The 26,418-nt window shown below is 44.7% G+C and overlaps 1 protein-coding gene across 2 annotated transcripts in view; it reads left to right on the top strand.

The window, feature by feature from the left end:
* Positions 1-26,418, top strand: part of LOC138759197 (host cell factor 1-like) — a 553,478-nt gene that overhangs the window by 509,429 nt on the left and 17,631 nt on the right. For both annotated transcript variants that reach the window (XM_069929256.1, XM_069929255.1), the window contains exons 3-12: positions 555-715; positions 1,906-2,114; positions 9,150-9,234; positions 10,296-10,402; positions 12,002-12,181; positions 15,248-15,559; positions 22,971-23,143; positions 23,923-24,111; positions 24,583-24,801; positions 26,143-26,247. In XM_069929256.1, coding sequence (XP_069785357.1) covers positions 555-715; positions 1,906-2,114; positions 9,150-9,234; positions 10,296-10,402; positions 12,002-12,181; positions 15,248-15,559; positions 22,971-23,143; positions 23,923-24,111; positions 24,583-24,801; positions 26,143-26,247 — 1,740 coding nt within the window. The remainder of the gene's footprint in view (positions 1-554; positions 716-1,905; positions 2,115-9,149; positions 9,235-10,295; positions 10,403-12,001; positions 12,182-15,247; positions 15,560-22,970; positions 23,144-23,922; positions 24,112-24,582; positions 24,802-26,142; positions 26,248-26,418) is intronic.

Here is a 26,418-nt window from a genome sequence, read left to right as displayed (position 1 = left end):
TTCTTAACTATCCTATCAACCTGTGCAGCAATCTTGAGGGATGAATGGGTTTGAACCCCAAGGTCCCTCTGTTGATCCACATGGTTAAGCAACCAACTTTTAACCCTGTACTCAGCTTTCTGGTTAGTCCTTCCAAAATGTATCACCTCACACTATTTCGAATGAACTTCATCTCCTAACTCTATGTCCTGGCTTTATCCTGTTTTAACCTTTGACAACCTTCAGCTCCATCTACAACTTCTCCAAACTTTGTATCATCTGCAGACTTGCTGATCCATCCTTCCGCCTCTTCTTCCAGGTCACAGGAGCCTCACAGGAGGGTTGCAGAGGGAATCCTTGGGGCAAGTGCTGATCAGAGGTCGCTGGGACATGGGAGGGAACTGGAATACTTGGGTGCCAGAGGGAGATGCACCTTCAAAGGGGGAAGGTGCAAACACCACACCACCAGACTTTGTGGTCCATCCTGGGCCCATTCTGCCCGGGGCTAGGCCGGGTGTTCACGGGGAGGGGGGGCCTGCTCTCGTTGCTGGCAAACCGCTGTCCTTGGTTTGCAGGCTAGCCGATGGGAGTGGAAGAAACTCAAGCCCAAGCCACCCAAGAATGGGTCACTGCCGTGCCCACGGCTGGGCCACAGCTTTTCCCTGGTTGGGAACAAATGCTACCTGTTTGGGGGCCTGGCGAACGACAGCGAGGACCCCAAGAACAACATTCCACGGTAAGACCGCTGCTTATCCGAGTGCCAGGCCTGCCTCACTGACACATGCATTGCAGGAGTCTCACAGGAGGGTTGCAGAGGGAATCCTTGGGGCAAGGGCTGATCAGAGGTCAAGGAGCCTTTAGTGAAGAGAGAGGAGCTGAGAGGTTGAGCAATAAAATTTCAGCCCAACGGGACCGAGATGAGCCAGGGAATGAATGTCAGGTTTGAATTGGAGGGTTACAGAGACAGGGAGGGGTCTAGGGGATCAGAGAGGGTTACAGGGTTGTAGGGCACTGGAGGGGGTTACAGAAATGGAGGGGTGTAAAGGACGGAGGGGGGGTGGTTACAGAGACAGAGGGGTTTAGGGAACGGGAGGGAGGTGACAAAGACGGAGGATGTGTAGGGGACTGGAGGGGGTTTCAGAGACAGAGGAGTGTAGGGGATCAGAGAGGGTTACAGGGGTGTAGGGGACCAGAGGGGGTTACAGAGACAGAGAGGGTTGTTGGGGACGGGAGAAGGTTACAGAGATGGAGGGGTGTAGGGGACTGGAGTGGGTAACAGAGACAGAGATGGATATAGGGGAGTGGAGGGGGTTACAGAGACAAGGAGGGGTGTAGGAGATGGGAGGGGGGTTACGGAGTCAGGGAGGGTTGTAGGGGACAGGAAGGGGTTATGGAGTCAGGAAGGGTTGTAGGGGATGGGAGGGGGTTACAGAGTCAGGGAGGGGTGTTGGGGACAGGAGGGGGATAAAGAGAGGGAGGGGTGTAGGGAATCGGAGGGGGTTACAGAGACAGAGGGGTGTAGGGGACCAGTGGGGTTTCAGAGACAGGGAAGGGAGTAAGGGACCAGATGGGGTTACAGATACAGGAGTGTAGGGGACTTGAGGGGGGTTACAAAGACAGGGGTGTAGGGGATGGGAGGGGGTTACAGAGACGGGGAGGGGTGTGGGTGATGAGTCAGGGTTACAGACAGGGAGAGGTGTAGAGGATCAGAGGGAGTTACAGGGACAGGGAGGGGTGTGGGGGACTGGAGGTGGTTGCAGACACACGGAGGAGTGTAGGGGGCCAGAGTAGGTTACAAAGATGGGGACTAATTCCATGCCATGGTTTTCCGGATTTGCCCTGCCTTCAGTCTTGTTCTGGCTGTGAACAGTGGGTTACTCTCCTTGGCATCTTCATCCTCTCCCCAACCCCTCCTCTCATCCCCAGGTATTTGAATGACATCTACATCTTGGAGCTGAGGCCAGGCTCGGGTGCAGTGAGCTGGGACAACCCTATCACCTATGGGGTGCTACCCCCTCCGCGGGAGTCCCACACAGCCGTCATCTACACTGACAAGGAGCTGAAGACCTCCAAGCTGGTCATCTATGGAGGCATGAGTGGCTGCAGGCTGGGCGACCTCTGGACTCTGGATATTGGTGAGGACCAGAGGGGTTTAATTCAGTGCTTGGGTTCTGGAGAGGTGAGGGTGAGCCCATGAAGAGAGGTTGAGTCACCTGGGACTATGCTCGCTGAAGTTCAGGAGAATGGGAGGGATCTTACAGAATTGGGAAGATAGAGTCCAGAAAGTTGCTTCCACTGGGAGGTGAGACCAGAACTTGAGAGTGAATTCAGGGAATTCTCTGCCTAGGAATGCAGAATCACAAGATATCGAAGTGGAAGTCGGCCCATCGTCTGCCCTGCCATTCTCATCATGAGCTGATCCATCTACCCACTTAGCCTCACTCCCTGGCTTTCTCCCCATAACTTGTTGATTCCCTGACTTAAATCCACCCAACCACCTCACTTCCACAGCCGCCCACGGCAACAAGTTCCAAAGACTCACCGCTCTCTGACTAAAGAAATCTTTCATGCTTTAAACTGATGCCCTTTTAGGGGAAGTCACGTGATGGAGTAGTGGCCGGACGGTGAACTCCAGCCCTCTCCAGAAAAGTTGAAAAAAATAAAGGAAAGCACAAAGGCACAAAAATAAAAATTAAAGTAAAGTGAATATAAAGGTGGAAAGAAGATGGCGACGAAAAAATAAAAATCGAAACCAACGGTAAGAAGAGAGGAAGAGAAGACAACGGAAGAAGAAGGAGAAGGCCTTACCTGTTCGAAGAGGCCCGCGGTGGAGAGAGAAACCCACTCCCTCAGGTCGGTAGAAAGTGGACTACAAAAATGGCTCACTGAGCCGAGTAAAAGTGCGCAACCGCGCATGCAAAAAAACACACCGACGGGAGGGGCAACCAGCTGGGGAGTCGATCTCCACAGCCGGCAATGACAGCTACAGAACAGCAGCAGCAAGAGGAGAACATAGAAGACAACGAAAACAAGACAGAAGAGAAGAAAAAGAAAACAGAGAAACAACAGATGGCCAACCCAGAGGAAGAGGAAGAGTACAATGAAATGGAAGAAGAAGGGAAAGGCAAGACAATGGATATACTTTCTCTTATTAAAGAATACATGGATTCATTTAAAGAATGGCAAGCACAAGAATTTAGTGATTTAAGAAGAAGAATAAACAGTACAGAAGAGAAAGTGAATAAAATAGATATGACCATATCAGAAATAGGAAAAAGAATGGACAAGGTGGAAGAACGAGAAGCAGCAGTAGAAATGGAGGTAGAGGACTTAAAAAAGAAATTAGAGGAATCTAATAAAAAAGTTAAAGAGACACAAGAGCTGTTAGCTCAGAAAATAGATATAATGGAAAATTATAACAGAAGAAATAATATAAAGATAGTGGGCCTTAAGGAAGATGAAGAAGGCAAGAATATGAGAGAGTTTATAAAAGATTGGATCCCCAGGATCTTAGGATGTCCAGAACAACAGCAAGAAATGGAAATAGAAAGGGCACATAGAGCATTAGCCTTTAAACCACAACCACAACAAAAGCCAAGATCCATTTTAGTAAAATTCCTAAGATATACTACAAGAGAAAAGGTACTGGAGAAAACAATGGAAAAAGTGAGAGGGCAACAAGCCACTGGAGTACAAAGGGCAAAAAAAATTTATTTATCCAGATATAAGTTTTGAACTCCTGAAGAAGAGGAAGGAGTTCAATACAGCGAAAACGATCTTATGGAAAAAAGGATAAAAATTTATGTTAAGGTACCCAGCGGTACTTAAAATAATTATTCCAGGGTAACAAAACAGACTATTCTCGGATCCAGAGGAAGCAAGGAAATTTGCAGAACTACAAAACAAGCAGAGAGATGAAGACATGTAATAAGAGTAAAAATGACCACGATCTATATGTATGTGTGTAAAGGGGTATATGTGTATATGTATATATATATGGTGTGCATACATGAATGTATCCGTATTTAGAGGAAAATATATAGAGTATAGACAAGAATTAATAAGGGAGGGAAATGGAATAGAGGGAATAAGGAGGGAATTAAAAGAGTGACCTTTGTTACATATGAAAATTGAAATCTTTTCTGGGGGGGCTGGGTGGGGAGGAGTTACGGTCACTGCAAAATCAGCTGACGTTTGCGAGTGAATTCGCAAATCCAAATGGAGAGGGGAGATGTGGTTGTCTGACAAGGGATAAAGGACAACTCAGGAGGGGGAGGGGAGATTGGGGTTAAAGAAGTTTTAAATAGGAGAATATGGAAAATGTTTGATGTTTTAGAAATGTTGTCTTATAAAGTGTTCAAAACAAGAAAGCGAAATGGATAAGAAGGAAAGGGAATGATGGAGAAACGGAAAGGGAAGATAAACAAAGTATAAAATGGCTACGCTGAACTATATGACTTTAAATATTAATGGAATACATAACCAAATTAAAATGAAGAAACTGTTAAATTTAATGAAAAAAGAAAAAATTGATATAGCATTTGTGCAAGAAACACATTTAACTGAATTGGAGCACAAGAAATTAAAGAGAGATTGGGTAGGACACGTAACAGCCGCAGCGTATAATTCAAAAGCAAGAGGAGTAGCTATATTAATTAGTAAAAATGTGCCAAGTAAAATAGAAGAGGAAATAATAGATCCAGCAGGGAGATATGTAATGATAAAATGTCAGATATATTCGGAGTTTTGGAATCTACTCAATGTATATTCACCTAACGAAGAAGATCAAAAGTTTATGCAAGATATTTTTTTAAAGATAGCAGATACGCAAGGGAACATATTAATAGGAGGGGATTTCAACCTGAATTTGGATTCAAATATGGACAAAACTGGGGAAAAAATTAACAGAAAGAACAAAGTAACCAAATTTATAATTAAATCAATGGAAGAAATGCAACTTTTGGATATATGGAGGAAACAACACCCAAAGGAAAAGGAATATTCATATTACTCGGCCAGACATAAAACATACTCAAGAATAGACCTATTTTTGTTATCAGCTCATATGCAAGATAGAGTAATAAAAACAGAATATAAAGCTAGAATATTATCGGACCATTCACCCTTAATATTGACAGTAAAGCTAGAGGACATCCCTCCAAGAATGTATAGATGGAGATTAAACTCCATGTTACTCAAAAGGCAGGATTTTAGAGAATTTATTGAAAGACAAATTAAAATGTACTTTGAAATAAATACAGAATCAGTGAAAGATAAGTTTATACAAAGGATGCAATGAAAGCGTTCATCAGAGGGCAAATAATAAGTTATGTAACCAAGATGAAGAAGGACTATAATCAGGAAACAGAGCAGTTGGAAAGGGAAATAGTAAATGTAGAAAAAGAATTAACAATGAAGGAAGATACAACTAAAAGAAGAGAATTGGCAGATAAAAAAATAAAATATGAAACACTACAAACATATAAGGTGGAGATAATGAAGACAAAACAGAAATATTATGAACTAGGAGAAAAAACGCACAAAATTCTAGCATGGCAGCTTAAGACAGAACAAGGTAAGAAAATGGTATTGGCATCAAGGAAAAAAGACAAACAAATCACATATAATCCAAAGGAGATCAAGGAAAACTTTAGAGAATTCTATGAACAATTATACCAAACTGAGAACGAAGGGAAAGAAGGGAAAATAGATGAATTTCTAACTAAAATTGAACTACCAAAACTACAAATAGAGGAACAAAATAAATTAACAGAACCATTTGGAATAGTAGAAATACAAGAGATAATAAAAAAAATTACCAAATAATAAGACACCAGGAGAGGATGGATTCCCAATAGAATTCTATAAAACATTTAAAGATTTATTAATTCCTCCCCTCCTGGAAGTAATCAACCAGATTGATAAAACACAAAGCTTACCAGATTCATGTAAAACAGCAATAATTACAGTAATACTAAAGCAAGGGAAAGATCCACTCGCACCAGCGTCATATAGACCAATATCTTTACTTAACACAGATTATATGATAATAGCTAAACTATTAGCAAATAGATTAGCAGAGTATGTACCGAAAATGGTAAATCTAGACCAAACTGGATTTATTAAAAAAAGATGCACAACAGACAATATTTGTAAATTTATTAACTTAATTCATACAGTAGAAGGGCCAACAGTAGCAGTTGCTTTAGACGCAGAGAAGGTCTTTGACAGAGTAGAATGGAATTATTTATTCAAAGTATTGCAAAAATTCAGTTTACCAGAGAAGTATATTAATTGGATTAAAGCATTATATAAGGGACCATTGGCGAAAGTGACAGTAAATGGATATGTATCAAAGCAATTTAACTTAAGCAGGTCAACACGGCAGGAATCCCACTATCACCTCTATTGTTCGCGTTAGCTATAGAACCACTAGCAGAATTGATAAGAACAGAAAATAATATAAAAGGGATAAAAATAAAAGACAAGGAATATAAAATCAGTTTATTTGCGGATGATGTTATAGTATACTTAACAGAACCAGAACTATCAATAAAAGAATTATATAAGAAATTGAAGGAATATGGAGAAGTGTCGGGTTACAAGATCAACGTAAATAAAAGTGAAGCAATGCCTATGAATAATGCGGATTTATCAAAATTTAAGAAGGAATCACCATTTAGATGGCAAATGCAAGCAATAAGATACCTAGGTATACAAATAAATAAAAATCTCGGCCAACTATATAAACTCAATTATTATCCACTAATGAAAAAATTACAGGACGATTTAGAGCATTGGAAAGATTTACCACTAACACTAATAGGAAGGATAAACTGTATTAAAATGAACATTTTTCCAAGGATATTATACCTATTTCAGGCATTGCCAATACACCTGACAGAGATATTCTTCAAGGAGTTAAAGAAAATAATAAGGAAATTTTTATGGAAAGGGGGGGAAACCGAGGATAGCACTAGATAAATTAACAGAATGGTATAAACAAGGAGGCTTACAACTGCCAAACTTTAAAAAATTATTATAAAGCCGCACAATTAAGATACCTATCAGATTTTTATCAAACAAGGGAAAAGCCAGATTGGACCAGATTAGAATTAGATAAAATAGGGGAAAAGATACCTGAACACATATTATATAAATGGGATGAAAAATTGGTACAACATAGAAGTTCTCCAGTATTACATCATCTACTTAATATTTGGAAGAAGATTCATGTAGAAAGAAATAAAACAAATTATCAATTACCAAAACTAATATTGACGCAAAACAAGTTACTCCCTTTTACAATAGATAACCTTTCCTTTAGAGAATGGGAGAAAAAAGGGATCAAAAGAATAGAAAATTGTTTTTCAGGAAATAGATTATTATCCTTTGAACAAATGAAAGATAAATACAATATAACTCAAGATACAGTGCTGGCATATTACCAATTGAGATCCTATTTGAAGGACAAAGTAGGAAGCAGTCTGAGTTTACCAGAGGGAAGTAACTTTGAATATGTGATTACAGATACAATGATAATCAAAAGATTTATAACAAATATGTATATTAAACTGCAAGAAAAGGAGAAAGAGGAAACAAATGGTAAAACTAAACAAAAATGGGAACAAGATTTAAATATAAAGATAAAAAAGGAAACATGGGAGAAGTTATGTTCTGGAACGATGAGAAATACAATGAATACGAGGTTACGTATGATACAATATAACTGGATACACAGGCTATACATTACACCTTAAAAATTAAATAAATGGGACCCAACAGTATCTGATAGATGTTATCGATGTAAAAAAGAAATGGGAACAACAATTCATGCAATCTGGACATGTGAGAAAGTAGAAAAATTTTGGGAAGATCTAAACCAAATATAAAATAAAATTACAGAAAATAATATACCAAAGAATCCAGAGATCTTCCTCCTAAGTAACATAAAAAACAAAGAATTTGGAGGATGCACAAAAAAGATTTGTTAAGATAGCTCTAGCCGTAGCAAAAAAAATGTATTATGTCAACCTGGAAATCGGAAGATAATTTGAAAATACAACAATGGTATATAGAAATGAATAAATGTATTCCATTAGAAAAAATAACATATAGTTTAAGAAATAATATTGAAATATTTGAACAAATATGGGAGCCTTACATGAAACACAATAGCGAAAACCTACCGGGGACATTCACTACCTAAATTAACGAAAGGAGAAGGAAATGAAAAGAATTGACTCAGTGGAATTTTTTGTTTATTTTTATTGAATGACAACATTGTTTGACTGGTTTAATGTATCCTAGATTTTGTACTTTAAATGGATGGGAGGGGGGAGGTAGGGAGGGTGGGATGGGAGGAGGGGTGGTGGGATGGGAGAAGGGGGGGTGGGATGGGAGGGGGGGGGGGAGAAAATGGCACTGTATATATTTGAAAAGGAAAAAGTATGTATCATGGTTAATGTGGTTTATGGTGTGAAAAATTAAAAATTAAAAAAAAACAAAAAAAAACTGATGCCCTTTTACCCTTAAATTGTAGCCTCTTGTCCTAGATTCCCCCACCACGGAAAAAATCCCTTCCACATCTACTCTGTCCAGGCCTTTTAACATTCGAAATGTCTCTTTAAGGTCCTCCCCATCCTTGGAGACAGGAGGGGGATAAAGAGAGGGAGGAGTGTAGGGAATCAGAGGGGGTTACAGAGGGGGTTACCGAGGGGGTTACAGAAGGGGTTACCGAGGGGGTTACAGAAGGGGTTACAGAGACAGAGACTTGTACTCCAATGATTTCAATCCAAGAGCTGAGAAACGCCCCTTTCATTCCTGATAATCATTCTGGTAAATCTTCTCCGAACCCTCTCCAACGCCAGCTTGTCATTTTTCAAGCCTCATTCAATGTGTTTAATAAACAGTTAAGATTTTCACTAGTCAAGGAATGAAAGGTTGCGGGGAATGTGCGAGTCCATGGCCAGATCACCCACAATCTCACGGAACGGGGGAGCAGGCTCGACGGGCCAGATGGCTGACTCCCGGTTCTCGTGTCCGTGCGAGAGAGCCAGTCGAGGGCATGGCAATGTGTCGCAGAGGGAGAGGGCAGGGTGGGGTGCTGAGGTGGGGGAAGGCTGGGGCCTTGGCGGCCTGCACGCAACCACTCTCCCTCCACCTTGCAGACTCCCTGACGTGGAACAAGCCCAACGTGAATGGCGTCTCTCCGCTCCCCCGCAGCCTTCACTCGGCCACCACCATTGGCAACAAGTAAGTTCCCTTGGTCTTCCTCCTCTCGCGGGCTGCATTTTTCATCTTCAGACTCCCTTGGCAGAGGTGCCCTTGAATTCTAGAGACCCATGGAAGACAAGGTCACCATGGAAGAAATCAACGGGTTGAGCAGCATCCACGGGAGAAAAATAAGACATAGAAATATCAGCACAGTTCAGGCCCTTAGACCCACAATGTTGTGCTGACCTAATAAGCTACACTTTCACTGCCGAGAATTCCCCTGCTCCATTTTCCTTACCTCCAATCATCTCTTAAGACCCTATTGTACCTGCCTTCACCACTGTCACCGGCAGTGCATTCCATGCACCCAACATTCTCTGAGTGGAATTACCTCTGTGCTTACACCCAAACACCTTAGATCCCATGTAAAGGCCAACCGCCCTATTTTTGGCCCTGACCTTCAACTCGGCTGCCCGCCCATCTGAGCTTCTGACACCCTGACCACATACCTCGTCTCGGCCACTGTCCCTTCCCCAGGCCTTGAACGCCCAACCGTCTGAGCTCCTGAGGCCTCTAATGCGGTCTTACCACCTGGTCCCAATCCCACATGCTCTTGATGGCCCGACTTCCCGGCCATCAGAGCTCCCGACGCTTGAACGACTCAGGCACTTAATGTGATCAAAAGTAGTATCCATGTAAAGATGAACGCCCCCCCCCCCCCCCCCCCCCCCCCCACCACCACCAAATTTTATCTGAAAAATTGCTCCCCAATTACTATTACACGAGTATATCTAGTTTGGCCCTTGTGTTTGGCATTTCAGCCCTTGGGATACAGCCTCTGGCCATCCACACATCATCTCCACCTCTATCAGGTCACTCCTCATCCTCTGTTCACTCCAAGGAGAAAAGACCAAGTTCTCTCATCCAAAGAGTGATGGCCGTTTTGGGACGAGACCGCATCTTTGTCCTCCTCTCCTCCACCCCCGTCTCCTCATTTGTGGCATCTCGGTTACACTGGTATCTTGTGTACCTGGGAGGCTTCTGAATGGCGTGTCCACGGATGTGATAGTTAACTCATGGCGCTGCCTCCTTTCCCCCAGGATGTACGTTTTCGGCGGCTGGGTCCCTTTGGTCATGGATGACGTGAAAGTGGCCATGCACGAAAAGGAGTGGAAGTGCACCAACACACTGGCCAGTCTCCATCTAGGTGGGTACAGCCACCCCTCCCCTTCCCCCTCCCCTGCCCCCTCCCCTTCCCCCTCCCCTGCCCCCTCCCCTGCCCCCTCCACCTCTCCCTCCCCTTCCCCCTCCCCTTCCCCCTGGTGACCTGTCAGCGGGAGCCCCTCTGAGACCCAACACTGCTGCCCTCTCGTACAGGCTCACCGATCGATCTTCGCAGACACTGGCTGACTCACCGAGGGTCCTGGCTTTATCGCGGGTCGCCGGCTCTGCCGACTTCGCTGCAGCAGAATCCCAATTTATCATCATGAACATGTCATGGAATTTGTTTTGTGGCAGCTTCTCAGTAGGCAAGAAAATGGGGACTGATCCGGGGTTTGAATCCCGCGCTGTCTTTAAGGAGTTTGTATGTTCTCCCCATGTCTGCATGGGTTTTCTCCAAGGACTCCAGTTTCCTCCCACTGTTTGAAATTTACTGGGGGTTTCGGTTAATGGAGAGTAAATTGGGCCGAAATGGCCTGTTACAGTGCTGTATGTCTAAATTTTAAAAAATTGTCCATTCAGGAATGTGAGGGAGGAGGGGATGAAGCCGTCCTTGTGCCGCTGACTACTCATCCACAGGCTCCTGTACCTTTCCCCAATGGTAGCAGAGTGAAGAGGGGGTGGCTTTGACTCCTTAAGATACGCCTCTTGTCCATGTCCTCAATGGAATGAAGACTCTTGCCCGTGATGTTGCAGGCCGAGATTATCAACCCTCTGGAGTTTTTTCCTGTCCTGTGCATTGGCTCCTTCCTACCAGACAGTGATGCAACCGGTCAGAACACCCTCCACAGTACACCTGTAGAATGGGTAGGAATCAGGAGAGCATACTGGAGGGAGAGGAGTCCCAGTCCAGAGGCTAGTTGTGGAGTTTAACAAGCCCTTTGTCCATCTTGTTCATGCTGACTGAGTTATTTTGAATTCAAAGATGCACCGCAGTGCAAAGTGGACCCCACTGCCCAGGAGCTGCGTCTCCCACTGCACATTGCCCTGACCACTGTCCCTCCACCGTTGTTGGGTCAGAGTGACAAACCCTTTTCCCTGCCGCATTGCGGGTGCATCTACACCTCGAGGGCCATTGAATGCAGACTCGGCCCTCAAATTAATTTTTTTTAACCGATTTTTGGTAATCCACCTGCCCAAAACCCCTCCCCTCGGTGACGCAGAAATACAGCAGATATTCCAGCCCATGATGTGCCGACCTGTGTAAATCTACTCAGCAATTTAACCCTTCTCTCCCTCACACCAACAACCCTCTATTTCTCTTCTGTCTGGATGCCTGAGACTTTTAAATGCCCCAACTGTACCAGCCTCCACCACCATCCCTGGCAATGCATTCCACGTACCCTCCACTCTCTGTGGGGAAAAAACAACAACTCATCCCTGATGCCTCCCCGAAACTTTCCTCCCCCTGCTTTCTGCCACCATCGGACGTCACCTTGTTGTGGGATCTTGCCATGCTCAAATTGGTGGAAGTGTGAGGTTATTCCACGTCTGGGCAATGCGGTGGGGGGCTGGGGAGGTGTCTTGAGCCTCCTCTGTCTGGGAGACTGTGTGACAGTGCTTCCCTGTTCCTTTTCCCGTGCAGACACGATGACCTGGGAACCGGTGGTGATGGAGACCCAGGAAGACAACTTACCCCGGGCTCGAGCGGGACACTGTTCTGTGGCTGTGAACTCCAGGCTGTACATCTGGAGTGGCCGGGACGGATACCGGAAGGCCTGGAATAATCAGGTGTGCTGTAAGGATCTTTGGTTCCTGGAGACAGGTAGGCTGGAGTTGGCGTCTGCTCTATTTTGCTCTTCTTTCCCACCTCCCACCACCAAATATTTCAGGGGACAGCATGGGTGGGTGAAGTGTGCCCCAGGTTTGGTTCTGATCTCCATTACTCTCCTTCCCTCAGAAAGGATAGGATGGTCTCGGGGCCACTCTCCCCACGAGGGTGCTTGGTTCCCTTCTCCTCAATATGGGAGTCCCTGGATCCCCTTCACATGGGTCCTAGGGGTCCACACTCTTTCTCCCCCACACGGGGAGGGTCCCCACTCTCTTCCCCACACATGGGTGTCCATACATTCCCCCCCAAAACACAGGGGTCCAAACTCTCCCCCTCTTCGACTCAGAAGGGTCCCTGCTTTCCCCCACACACGGGAGAGTCCCCACCCTCTTCTCCCACCCCCCCCCAACATAGGGACCCCACTCTCACCCCACTCACCCCTACATACAGGAGTCCCCAATTTCTCCCCCATACGGGGAGGGTCTCCACTCTCTTCCCTACACACGGGGGTCCCCACTCCTCCCCCCCCCACATGAGGGAAGGATGGGAGGCGGGTCCCCTGCACTCTCCTTCTCAAGGTCCCTGTGTTCCCATGAAACTCCCCAGGATCCTGTTTCCACTGCCTGTTTGCACTCAATGTTTGCTGCGCCCCCTGCAACCTTGTGACGTGTGAAAACGGTGAACTAAAAGCCTGTTGGAGCATCAGTTGGCTAAGATGCATCTGTGTGTAAAATCCTGAGCCTCACTGATATTGTGGGTTTTGCTGTGATTTGGCCGGGTGACTATGGACTCAATGAGCTGCAAGGCCTCATCCTCTGCTTTTTCACACTCTGGTTCACCAGATGTCCGTGGGTTTGCTGTAAGTGGTCCATGACCATGACTATTCCCAATGGATTCAATGTCACGTGTAAAACAAGGTGGAAATTCGACAGAAACAAATTTTCCCACCTGCAGGTGGGAAGGGGGCTTTATCCCACTGTTCAATTTACATTTAACGGTATCAGGCCATTTCGGCCCATGAGTCTATGCTGCCCAATCACACCCAATTAACCTATACCCCCAGTGTGTTTTGAAGGGTGGGAGGAAACCCATGGAAACATGGGGAGAACAAACTCCTTACAGACAGAGCGGGATTCGGGACCCGGTCACTGGCGCCGGAAAGGCATTGCTCTTACCATTTGCCGTTGGAGTCTCTGTGAGAATCACTGTTGCAGTGTTGAGAGGAGCAAGAGGAGATCTCACCGAAGGTTGTAAATGTTGGGAAGGGTGGAGAGGGTGTTCCCCTTCTCACCCCCCCCCCCCCACCACACCAACTGGATGTGCCGGGGAGGTCTCAAAATAAAAGGAGGGCAGTGAGTGTTTGGAATTCTCTCCCTGTGGAGGATGGGTCCCTTGAGTTCACTCCGAATAGAGGCAGAAGGGCTCCTGGAGATCGGGGGGGGGGGGTGGGGGGGGGGGGGCAGGAGAGTGGAGTTTGTTGTCCATACAGGGCAGCACGATTAGTGCAACATTGTTACAGTGCCTGCAACCCAGGTTCGAATCAGAAAAGGAATTTGTACGCTCTCCCTGTGTCTCCATGGGTTTGCTCCGGGTGCTTCGGTTTCCTCCCACCGTCCAAAACGTACGGGGGTTGTTGGTTAATTGGGTGAAATTAGGCAGCACAGACTTGTGGGCTGGAAGGGCCTGTTACTGTGCGGTACATCTGAATGCAGATGCAAGACAATTCTTCGTTATATAGTAGCAATTACCTCAAAGTGCCAACACAGAAAAAGGAGATAAATACAAAAAGGCAGATTAATATTCACAGTCACAAACCGAAAGTGATGTTTCTGAGCAGACAGATCTTTTGGAGGTCCCAGAGCGGTTCAGGGTTGGGGTGGCACGGGGAGGATCAAGAGCCTGATTCTGTGGAGGAACTGCTTTGGAACCTGAGGTGGCGGACTTCTGTAGCTTCTGTCCAAAGGGAGCAGCGTGGAGAAGGTGCAGTTGGAGGGGGATGGGGGTCCTTCCAGAAGATATTGGCCCTCCTGAGGCAGCACTTGCCTTGGTCGGGAGGTCTGAGCCCGCTTTAAAGCGTGGTGAACTGGTGCCAAGGTGATTCAGATTTATTGTCAGAGTACATTCAGGACATCACATGACCCTGAATTTCCACTTACTGGCAGTTCAATAAAAACTACTCAACGTAAACATGTAAACAAATGTTAACCAACTGTGCTTGACAGAGAGAAAAAAAATCAATAAAGTGCACAGGAAGAGTCCTTAAATGAGTCCCTAATAGAGTTTGTTGTGGAGGAGTCTGATGGTAGAAGGGTAGCAGCTGTTCCTGAACCTGGTGGTGCGAGTCCTGTGGCACCGACTCCTCTTACCTGACGATAGAAGCGAGAATAGAGCGTGTGCTGGGTAGTGTGGATCCCTGATGATTGCTGCTACTCTCCGATGGCAGCGTTCCCCATAGATGTTCTTGATGATGGGGGTTGGGTTGGTGATGTCCTATGTGTTGGCTACCTTTTGGAGGGCTTTACACTTGGGGGTATTTGTCTCCATACGAAACCGTGATGCCACCACTCAGCACACTTTCCACCACACCTCTAGAAATTTCCCATGGTTTCCGATGTTGCACCAAACCTCCGCAAACTCTTGAGGAAGTAGAGGCGCTGACATGCTTTCTTCACGAGATCATTAGTGTGTTTGCTTCAGGAGAGATCCTCAAACTTAAATTTGCTCACCGTCTCCTTGGTTTCTCCTCCTGTCAGGATCAGCCCCGTTGATTCCTCCTTGTGGTGGAGTGAGGGGATGGTAACATGGCGACAAGGACTCTGACCGGCCACCCTCTCTGAGCCCATTGTACTGGGTAGAGGGGGTGGGTTGGTGGTGGAGGAGGGGTGGGTGGGGTGTTGGGAAAGGGGTCTACAGGAGGCACGTGTTGGAATCCAATGGAGGGTTGCAGGGATGAGATGGACCAAAGGGCCATCATTTCATTAATCAATCTCTCTTTCCCCCCCCCCCCCGCCTCTTTCCCCTCTCCCTCCCCCCCCCTCCCTCCCCCTCCACCATCTGCAGAGCGGCCCCCAGCCCCTTCACGGGTACAACTGGTGAGGGCGAACACCAGCTCTCTGGAGGTCAGCTGGGGCTCGGTGCCTACTGCTGAATCCTACCTTTTGCAGCTTCAGAAGTATGACGTGCCTGCTGCTGCCTCACCTGTGGCTCACCCCCTGCCCTCTGTGCCTGCTGGACAGCCCAAGAGTCCAGCCCCTGCTTCTGCCGCCCCAACCCCTCAGCTGGGGGCTCCTGTCCCCAGCTCCTCGCCAGCCTCTGCGACAATGGTTCCTCCTCAGAATCTGCTGGGCAGTGCCACTGGCATCCGGGGCCTTGGTGAGTGACTGACCTGTGGGCACTCGTCGTGGTGGGTCTGTCATCCGGGGCACAGACTGGTGAAGTAGGGTGGAATGAACCAGGAATCTGCTCGGGGTTGCAATAAACCAGCAGATGGGAGGGGCATGTTGTAACCTCCTGTAATCCAGGAGTGTGGGTTGTAACAGGCCAGGAACTTGGGAGAAGTGGGGTGGTGTGGAACAAGATCAGGGTTGGAATAGATCAGTGGTCTGTGCTGTTTCCCTATAATCTGTACAACACTTAGAGTGGTGCTCACAGTTCTGGGCACTCCAGAGGCAGGAAGGGTGTGATCAAGATGCAAAGGGGAGAGAAAAGATTCATAAAGATGTGAAGAGGAGAAACTGGACATAGTGCATTACAGCACAGAAACGCACCCTTCTATTCTGTACCGAACTATTCAACCTTGTCCCACTGACCTGAGCCCTGACCATAGCCCTCCATACTCCTGGAATACCCAGTTGAGCTAAAACAATTTGGAACTGGAGAGATATGTGCCAGGTGATCAGCTGAAACCTCAATGTTGGATGTATTTTAGGCAGAGATTGACAGGTATCAGGGTTATGGAGAGAAAGCCGGGGAATGGAGCTGGGTGGTCGGATGGATCAGCTCAGACTGGCGGAGCAGACTTGATGGGCCTACTTCTGCTCCAATATCTTGTGATTCTGTTATGGCTGCAAGCCCAGTGAGATCAGCAACGGTGGAGACTCCAACCGATCTCCACCTCAAAAATTCAGGAGGGGGTGGAAGTCACCGCTGACCAGGTCCAACAGAACCTGGAGATTGCGGCATGCCCAGCAAACAAGCTTCCCAGAGTGCAGCAAAATGCATTCCACAATGATCGGGGATAACGATCCATTTGTCTCCCACTGGAATGAAGAGCAAGGGTCCAAGAATTCAAACAAAATTGCCAGGAGCTCAAGGAGGTCAGTACTGGAGAGGCATTATTCTGGGTGATCAGCCACAATGCCGACCAGGAACATAAAAATTCCCTCTGGTCTCGGAGACAATCTACAACCCCCTTCCCTGAGAAGAATCCAATTCGTGGAGCCAGAGAAGACGCTGTTAATGCGTCCCAATGGAGGGTGCCCAGACAGAAGATGGGGTGTTCCTCCAATTTGCAGGTGCTCTCAGTCTGGATAGACATTGTTGACAAGAGAATGGGGTGAGAATTGAATGGGGTGGTATTGATTGAGGGGCCATGGTCCTGATAATCTGCAATACTGCATTGGCTTGACCAGTGAACCAAGGGACACTCATCCTAGGTACGAAGGTTAAAAGGAGAGGTGTGTTTTTTTTTAAATTTTTTATTTTTCACACCATAAACCACATTGACCAAAATACATACATTTTCCTTTTCAAATATATACAGTGTCGTTTTCTCCCCCCCCCCCTCTTCCCATCCCACCCTCCCTACCTCCCCTCCCATTCATTTAAAGTACAGAATCTAAGATACATTAAACCAGTCAAACAACGTTGTCACTCAATAAAAATAAACAAGAAATTCCACTGAGTCAATTCTTTTCATTTCCTTCTCCTTCCGTTATTTTAGGTGGTAAATGTCCCCGGTAGGTTCTCTCTATTGTTTTTCATGTATGGCTCCCATATTTGTTCAAATATTTCAATATTATTTCTTAAATTATATGTTATTTTTTCTAATGGAATACATTTATTCATTTCTATATACCATTTTTGTATTCTCAAGTTATCTTCTAATTTCCAGGCTGACATAATACATTTTTTTGCTACGGCTAGAGCTATCGTAACAAATCTTTTTTGTGCACCATCCAAATCAAGTCCAAATTCTTTGTTTTTTATGTTACTTAGGAGGAAGATCTCTGGGTTTTTTGGTATATTGCTTTCTGTAATTTTATTTAATATCTGGTTTAGATCTTCCCAAAATTTTTTCACTTTCTCACATGTTCAGATTGCATGAATTGTTGTTCCCATTTCTTTTTTACAACGAAAACATCTGTCAGAGACTGTTGGGTCCCATTTATTTAACTTTTGAGGTGTAATGTATAGCCTGTGTATCCAGTTATATTGTATCATACGTAACCTCGTGTTTATTGTATTTCTCATAGTTCCAGAGCATAACTTCTCCCATGTTTCCTTCTTTATCTTTATGTTTAAATCTTGTTCCCATTTTTGTTTAGTTTTACCATTTGTTTCCTAATTCTCCTTTTCTTGCAGTTTAATATACATATTTGTTATAAATTTTTTGATTATCATTGTATCTGTAATCACATATTCAAAGTTACTTCCCTCTGGTAACCTCAGACTGCTTCCCAATTTGTCCATCAAGTAGGATCTCAGTTGGTAGTATGCCAACACTGTATCTTGAGTTATATTATATTTATCCTTCATTTGTTCAAAGGATAATAATTTATTTCCTGAAAAATAATATTCTATTCTTTTGATCCCTTTTTTCTCCCATTCTCTAAAGGAAAGGTCATCTACTGTAAAAGGGATTAACTGATTTTGCGTCAGTATTAGTTTTGGTAATTGGTAATTTGTTTTATTCCTTTCTACATGAATCTTCTTCCAAATATTGAGCAGATGATGTAATACTGGAGAATTCTTACGTTGTACCAATTTTTCATCCCATTTATATAATATATGTTCAGGTATCTTCTCCCCTATTTTATCTAGTTCTAATCTGGTCCAATCTGGTTTTTCCCTTGTTTGATAAAAATCTGATAAGTATCTTAATTGTGCGGCTCTATAATAATTTTTAAAGTTTGGCAGTTGTAAGCCTCCTTGTTTATACCATTCTGTTAATTTATCTAGTGCTATCCTCGGTTTCCCCCCTTTCCATAAAAATTTCCTTATTATTTTCTTTCACTCCTTGAAGAATTTCTCTGTCAAGGGTATTGGCAAGGCCTGAAATAGGTATTGTATCCTTGGGAAAATGTTCATTTTAATACAGTTTATCCTTCCTATTAGTGTTAGTGGTAAGTCTTTCCAATGCTCTAAGTCATCCTGTAATTTTTTCATTAGTGGATAATAATTGAGTTTATATAGATGGCCGGGGTTTTTATTTATTTGTATACCTAGGTATCTTATTGCTTGTATTTGCCATCTGAATGGTGATTCTTTCTTAAATTTTGAGAAATCCGCATTATTCATTGGCATTGCTTCACTTTTATTTGCGTTAATCTTGTAACCCGACACTTCTCCATATTCCTTCAATTTCTTATGTAATTCTTTTATTGATAATTCTGGTTGTTAAGTATACTATAACGTCATCTGCAAATAAACTGATTTTATATTCCTTGTCTTTTATTTTTATCCCTTTTATTTTATTTTATGTTCTTCTCAATTCTGCTAGTGGTTCTTTAGCTAAAGCAAACAATAAGGGTGATAGTGGGCATCCCTGCCTTGTTGATCTGCTTAAGTTAAATTGCTTTGATATATATCCATTTACTGTCACTTTCGCCAATGGCCCGTTATATAATGCTTTAATCCAATTAATATACTTCTCTGGTAAACTAAATTTTTGTAATACTTTGAATAAATAATTCCATTCTACTCTGTCAAAGGCCTTTTCTGCGTCTAAAGCAACTGCTACTGTTGGCGCTTTACTCCCTTCTACTGTATGAATTAAGTTAATAAATTTACAAATATTGTCTGTTGTTCTTATTTTTTTAATAAATCCAGTTTGGTCCAGATTTACTATTTTAGGTACATAGTCGGCCAATCTGTTTGCCAGTAGTTTAGCTATTATCTTATAATCTGTGTTAAGTAAAGATATTGGTCTATATGACGCTGGTGCGAGTGGATCTTTCCCTGTCTTTGGTATTACTGTAATTATTGCTGTTTTGCATGAATCTGGTAAGCTTTGTGTTTTGTCAATCTGGTTGATTACTTCCAGGAGGGGAGGAATTAATAAATCTTTAAATGTTTTATAGAATTCTATTGGGAATCCATCCTCACCTGGTGTTTTATTATTTGGTAGTTTTTTTATTATCTCTTGTATTTCTACTATTTCAAATGGTTCTGTTAATTTATTTTGTTCCTCTATTTGTCATTTTGGTAGTTCAATTTTAGTTAAAAATTCATCTATTTTCCCTGCTTTCCCTTCGTTTTCAGTTTGGTATAATTGTTCATAGAATTCTCTGAAGTTTTCATTCATCTCCGTTGGATTACATGTGATTTGTTTGTCTTTTTTCCTTGATGCCAATACCATTCTCTTAGTTTGTTCTGTCTTAAGCTGCCATGCTAGAATTTTGTGCATTTTTTCTCCTAGTTCATAATATTTATGTTTTGTCTTCATTATGTTCTTCTCCACCTTATATATTTGTAGTGTTTCATATTTTATTTTTTTATCTGCCAATTCTCTTCTTTTAGTTGTGTCTTCCTTCATTGCTAATTCTTTTTCTATATTTACTATTTCCCTTTCCAACTGCTCTGTTTCCTGATTGTAGTCCTTCTTCATCTTGGTTACATAACTTATTATTTGCCCTCTGATGAACGCTTTCATTGCGTCCCATAGTATAAACTTATCTTTCACTGATTCCGTATTTATTTCAAAGTACATTTTAATTTGTCGCTCAATGAATTCTCTAAAATGCTCCCTTTTAAGTAGCATGGAGTTTAATCTCCATCTATACATTCTTGGAGGGATGTCCTCTAACTCTATTGTCAATATCAAGGGTGAATGGTCCGATAATATTCTAGCTTTATATTCTGTTTTTCTTACTCTGTCTTGCATACGAGCTGATAACTGGAATAGGTCTATTCTTGAGTATGTTTTACGTCTACCCGAATAATATGAATATTCCTTTTCCTTTATGTGTTGTTTCCTCCATATATCCAAAAGTTGCATTTCTTGCATCAATTTAATTATAAATTTGGTTACTTTGTTCTTTCTGTTAATTTTTTTCCCAGTTTTATCCATGTTTGAATCCAAATTAAGGTTGAAATCCCCTCCTATTAGTATGTTCCCTTGCGTGTCTGCTATCTTCAAAAAAATATCTTGCATAAATTTTTGATTTTCTTCATTAGGTGAATATATATTAAGTAAATTCCAAAACTCCAAATATATCTGACATTTTATCATTACATATCTCCCTGCTCGATCTATTATTTCCTCTTCTATTTTAATTGGTACATTTTTACTGATTAATATAGCTACTCCTCTAGCTTTTGAATTATATGACGCTGCTGTTACATGTCCTACCCAATCTCTCTTTAATTTCTTATACTCCATTTCAGTTAAATATGTTTCTTGCACGAATGCTATATCAATTTTTTCTTTTTTCAGTAAATTTAGCAGTTTCTTCTTGATCTGGTTATGTATTCCATTAATATTTAAAGTCATATAGTTCAACTTAGCCATTTCATACTTTGTTTATCTTCCCTTTCCATTTCCTCATCATCACCTTTCCTTCTTATCCATTTCTGCTTTCTTGTTTTGAACACTTTATAAGACAACATTTCTAAAACATCAAACATTTCCCTTATTCTCCTATCTAAAATTTCTTTAACCCCATTCTCCCCTCCCCCTCCTGAGTTGCCCTTTATCCCTTGTTGGGCAACCACATCTCCCCTCTCCATTTGGATTTGCGAATTCACTCGCAAGCGTCAACTGATTTCGCAGTGACCGTAACTGCTCCCCACCCAGCTCCCCCCCCCACCCCCCGGAAAAGATTTCAATTTTCATATATAACAAAGGTCACTCTTTTAATTCCCTCCTTACTTCCTCTGTTCCCTTTCATTCCCTTATTAATTCTTATCTATACTCTATATATTTTCCTCTAAATACGGATACACTCATGTACACACATATATACATACACATCTATACATATATATATATATATATATATATATATACCCATATACACACATACATATAGTTCGTGGTCATTTTTACTCTCATTACCCGTCTTCATCTCTCAGTCTATTTTTGTAATTGTTCTGCAAATTTTCGTGCTTTCTCCGGATCCGAGAATAATCTGTTTTGCTGCCCTGGAATAACTATTTTAAGTACCGCTGGGTACTTTAGCATAAATTTTTATCCTTTTTTCCATAAGATCACTCTTGCTGTATTAAACTCCTTTCTCTTCTTCAGGAGTTCAAAACTTATGTCTGGATAGAAAAAAAATTTTTGACCTTTGTATTCCAGTGGTTTTTTGTCTTCTCTTATTTTATTCATTGCTTTCTCCAATATATTTTCTCTTGTTGTATCTCTTAAGAATTTTACTAAAATGGATCTTGGTTTTTGCTGCAGCTGTGGTTTAGGGGCTAATGTTCTATGTGCCCTTTCTATTTCCATTTCTTCCTGTAATTATGGTCTTCCTAGGACCCTGGGGATCCAATCTTTTATAAATTCTCTCATATTCTTACCTTCTTCATCCTTCTTAAGGGCCACCATCTTTATATTATTTCTTCTATTATAATTTTCCATTATATCTATCTTCTGAGCTAACAGCTCTTGTGCCTCTTTAACTTTTTTATTAGATTCTTCTAATTTCTCTTTTCAGTCCTCTACTTCCATTTCTACGATTGTTTCTCGTTCTTCCACATTGTCCACTCTTTTTCCTATATCTGACAAGACCATCTCTATTCTATTGATTTTTTCTTCTGCACTTTTAATTCTTTTTATTTCACTTAATTCTTGTAATTGCCATTCTTTTACTGATTCCATATATTCTTTAAAAAAAAAAATATCCATTGTCTTGCCTTTCCCTTCTTCTTCCATTTCTCTATGTTCTTCTTCTTCTTCTTCCTCTGGGTTGGTCATCTGTTGTTTCCTTGTTTTCTTTTTACCCTCTTCTTTCTTGTTCTCGTTGTTTTCTGTGTTCTCTTCCTGTTGCTGTGTTGCAGCTGTCATCCTCAGCTGTGGAGATCGACTTCTCAGCTGTTCCCCCCTCCCGTCAGTGTGTTTTTTTGCATGCGCGGTTGTGCACTTTTACTCGGCTCCGCGAACCATTTTTGTAGTCCCGAGCTCGGGACTTCCACCGACCTTAGGGACGGGCTTCTCTCTCCGCAGCGGGCCTCCTCAAACAGGTAAGGCCTTCACCTTCTTCTTCCGACATTCTTTCTTCTTCTCTTCTTCCTGTTGCTTTCGACTTTTCTTTCTTCGCTGCCATTTTCTTCCCACCTTTACTTTCACTTTGTTTTAATTTTTATTCTTGTGCCTTTGTGTTTAGTGTATTTTTTTAAAACTTTTCCAGAGAGGGCTGGAGTTCCTTGACCGGCCACTGCTCCATCACGTGACTCCTCCAAGGCTGAGGTGTGTAATGGGAATCCAGGGTCAGGTGCACCAGACGGGTTACAATGGGCGGCAAGTGGTGAAATTTATTCTTCCTCTATTGTTAACCTCTCCCCTCTGTTACTCTCCCCTCCCTCCCTCTCCTCACCCCCCACCAAACCTCCCCTCCCACAGGAACGACGGCTGTGCTGCGTGTGGCTTCCCCTCAGGCTCCGGGGGCACTTCCGAGTGGGACATCACTCATCACCGTGCGCCAGGCTGGTCAGCAGGCGAAGGTACCAGCCACTGCTGCTGCGTTGCCCACTGGGGTTCGGATGGTAGTGCCTGGGCAGGCTACCCAGTGCGTGGTGAGTCTCCACTATCCATCCCCTCATGCCCGGTCTGAGGATCTCGCTTCCTTGGCTGACCTGCCCTCTATGGTGGGGTCCCAGGGAGATCAGGCTACCCGTTCAGCCCAACCATCCCCACAGTGTCCCTTTCCCCTCCTGAACCTGCCCCTCTCCCCCGATGTATTTGGTTAGATAATGATGCCCGCCTGAGTTTGCTTCCCCCCCCCCCACTTTCCCTACCCCACCCCCCCCACCCCCAAAACCTACTCCCCACCAAACAATGTGGCTGCCTTTTCCATCACCTCCACACAACCTGGGTCTGTGTCATTGCCATTGACCTGTATCTTTTGCATGTGTCTGTGTGCATGCATCTGTCTGCTTGAGATTGTGTGTGTGTCTATATGAGTGTATCTGAGTATGTTTGTGGAGGGGGGATGTGTGTGTGAGCCTGTCTGTGTGAGTGTATGTGTGCATGCGTACCTGTCTCTCAGGGGGTATGTGTGTGCGCCTGTCTGGGGGCTGTATGTCTGCCTGTCTCTGAGGGTGTGTGTGTGCGCATGCATGTCTGATGGGGTGGAGGGGATGTGTGGCTGTCTGTTTGTCTATATGTGTGTTTATGTGTGTCTGTGTGTGCATGTCCACGCACTCATCTGTGTGTGCGTGTGTGTCTGGATGTTTACGTGCCTGTATAAGAAGTCACCTGAATGGACCCCTCCCCATCACCCACCCCGTAGTGAAGCTCCTCCTGCCCCACCCTGCTGAAATGGTTTGTGTGTCCCCCTGCTCCCACTGCGCAGACGATCGGCAGCAACACGCAGATGAGTGGGATGGCCGCTCTTGCCGCCGCCGCCGCGGCCACGCAGAAAATCCCGCCGACTGCCATCTCCACCGTGCTCGGTGCTGCTGGCTCCACCATCAAGACCGTGGCTGTGGCCCCCGGCTCCACGCTGCCCGCCACCGTCAAGATGTCTTCCTCCCCTATCATGGTAGGTGGGCCTGCGGGGACGTGTGCGCACGCTTGGAGCGCGAGTCTGTGTTTCTCCCAGCGCAGGCTGCATTGTTGTCTGTTTCCGTCAGGTACTGCGTGTTGCGCTCCAGTGTTTCTGTATGTTTGTCTTGTGTTACCTGCTCCCGTGTTTGTGCTTTGACCGCTCCCTGTGGGCCTGCACATGCATCTTAAGAGTGTTTTAGCTCACCTTGCATCTGTGCGACTGACCACATGCATGTCCATCCACGTCTGTTCTTGTGTTGAAGCAAAAGTCTGTTGTCTCCTCGCACCCTCGCGTGGCTATCTGTACACATGGTCTGTCTTTGTGTGGGAGTGTCAGTGTGAAACTCTCTGCCTGTATGTCCCTCTGCTCACGGATATCTCGGTCTGTGTATCGGTCTGTGTATGTTCACGAGTGAACGTGTCCGGCCGTCTTCACCCACCTCCTCCTCCGCCTTCTTCCTTACAGGTCAGCAACCCCGCCACCCGCATGCTGAAGTCGGCCGTGGCCCAAGTGGGCGCCTCGGGCACAGCGGCCTCACCTATGCGGCCCATCATCACCGTTCACAAGTCTGGCACGGTGACTGTGGCACAGCAGGCTCAGGTAGTCACCACTGTGGTGGCCGGAGTCACCAAAACCATCACGCTGGTGAAGAGCCCCATCTCCATGGCTGGAAGCAGTGCCCTGGTAATCCATCCCTCCATTCTCCACACCCACTTTCAATACAGTGCTCTCAGTTTAACCAGGGTGCTCTGGTAATCCACTCCTCTCTCCCCACCCCCCTCCATCGTGGTGGTCTCGGTTTAACCAGGGTCTGTCACGTGATGACATTTTTCACCATGGGTCGGTTTCCAGGGGCTTGTCAAGTCCTGCATCTTCTCTCCTTCCCTTGGTGTCCAGTTCAATTCCTCGTTCAAGGCTCCTTTTATCATCACATACAAAAATCTAATGTACCTGATATTCTTCAACTTTTCCCTGCTGTAAAGACCAAGAGTCGCCACGAGCATTGCCCGGTACCCCTTACCACAAATTCAGAAACAGGAGCAGGAGTCTACCATTTGGCCCATCGAGCTCTGCTGCAATGAGGTCACGGCTGATCTGATGACAGGCTCATCTCCACTGACCTGCCTTTTCCCCCATATCCCTTAATTCCCCTGCGTTGTAAAAAATCTATCCAACCTTGTCTTAAATATATTTACTGAGGTCGCCTCCACTGCTTCAATGGGCAGCGAATTCCACAGATTCCCCACCCTCTGGGAAAAGCCGTTCCTCCTCATCTCCATCACAAGCCCACATTCACCACGAGCCGGTCTCCAGCAGCCTGTACAAGTCCCTTGACTGCACGTCTCTGAGCCCCTTGCTGTGGTCACTGTCCTGTAGGGTCATCTCCTCTGCAGCAATTCCTCAATGGGGTAGGGGGGAGGATGTTTTCCCCATTTCTGGTTCCCTGCAGGTCCACTGCTCCCTTAGAGTTTACACCCCATCATGGTCCACTGCCCAGCACAGGCGCCGCTGTCTTGGGGACAGACCTCCATGGTTGCAGGATTTACCGAAGTCTCCCTTCTGACAATACCCTGGTCTGCCTGGATCGTCAGCAAAGGAAGAGGAGGGACATTTAAACTCTGCAGTGCAATCTGGAGGGAGTAAATGAAAGTGGGAGAAATGGATGTCTTAAAAGACCAGAGACAGGCCTTTCAGCTCAAATAATCCATGCTGGCTCAATAGAGTTCCATTTGCCTCTATTCAGTCCACATCTACACCTTCCCTAACCTGTCTGAATGACTCCCAGCTGTTCTACCTACCTCCCATTCCTCTGGCAGCTCTCTCTGGCCTCCCAAAAATGTCTCTCCTCTTAGCTGAACCCTGGGCCTCTTCATATGGGCTCCCCTCCCCCTGGAGAAAGGACGGTTTCCACTCACCTTATCTGTGCCCCTCTGTGAGATGTGGAGATGTTGTTTCTTCCCCAATGTCACTTTCCCTAATGTGTGATCCGTCTTTCCCTCCACCATCCCCACCCCATCCCTCCAGATCTCCAGTCTGGGCAAGATGGTGTCCCTAGTTCAGACAAAACCAGTTCAGTCGGGAGTGGTCACTGGTCAAGCCTCATCAAATGCTGTCACACAGTACATACAGGTGAGTGAGGAAATACTGTCAAGTGGTGCATTTAGTGGACGTGAGTGGTCACTGGGGAATGCAGACACTGTGGCAAAATAGTTACAGCTGCATGCTTTACAATGTGACACCACTCTTCCCTCAGTCCCCCACCGCCCCTCCCGTGGCACAGAGCCCCCTCAACACCCTCTC

The sequence above is a fragment of the Narcine bancroftii genome, chromosome 3, assembly GCF_036971445.1.
Source record: "Narcine bancroftii isolate sNarBan1 chromosome 3, sNarBan1.hap1, whole genome shotgun sequence".
NCBI classification, from domain to species: domain Eukaryota; kingdom Metazoa; phylum Chordata; class Chondrichthyes; order Torpediniformes; family Narcinidae; genus Narcine; species Narcine bancroftii.
The sequence above is the reverse complement of the archived record's forward strand: the minus strand, read 5'-3'. Positions and strand labels throughout refer to the sequence as shown.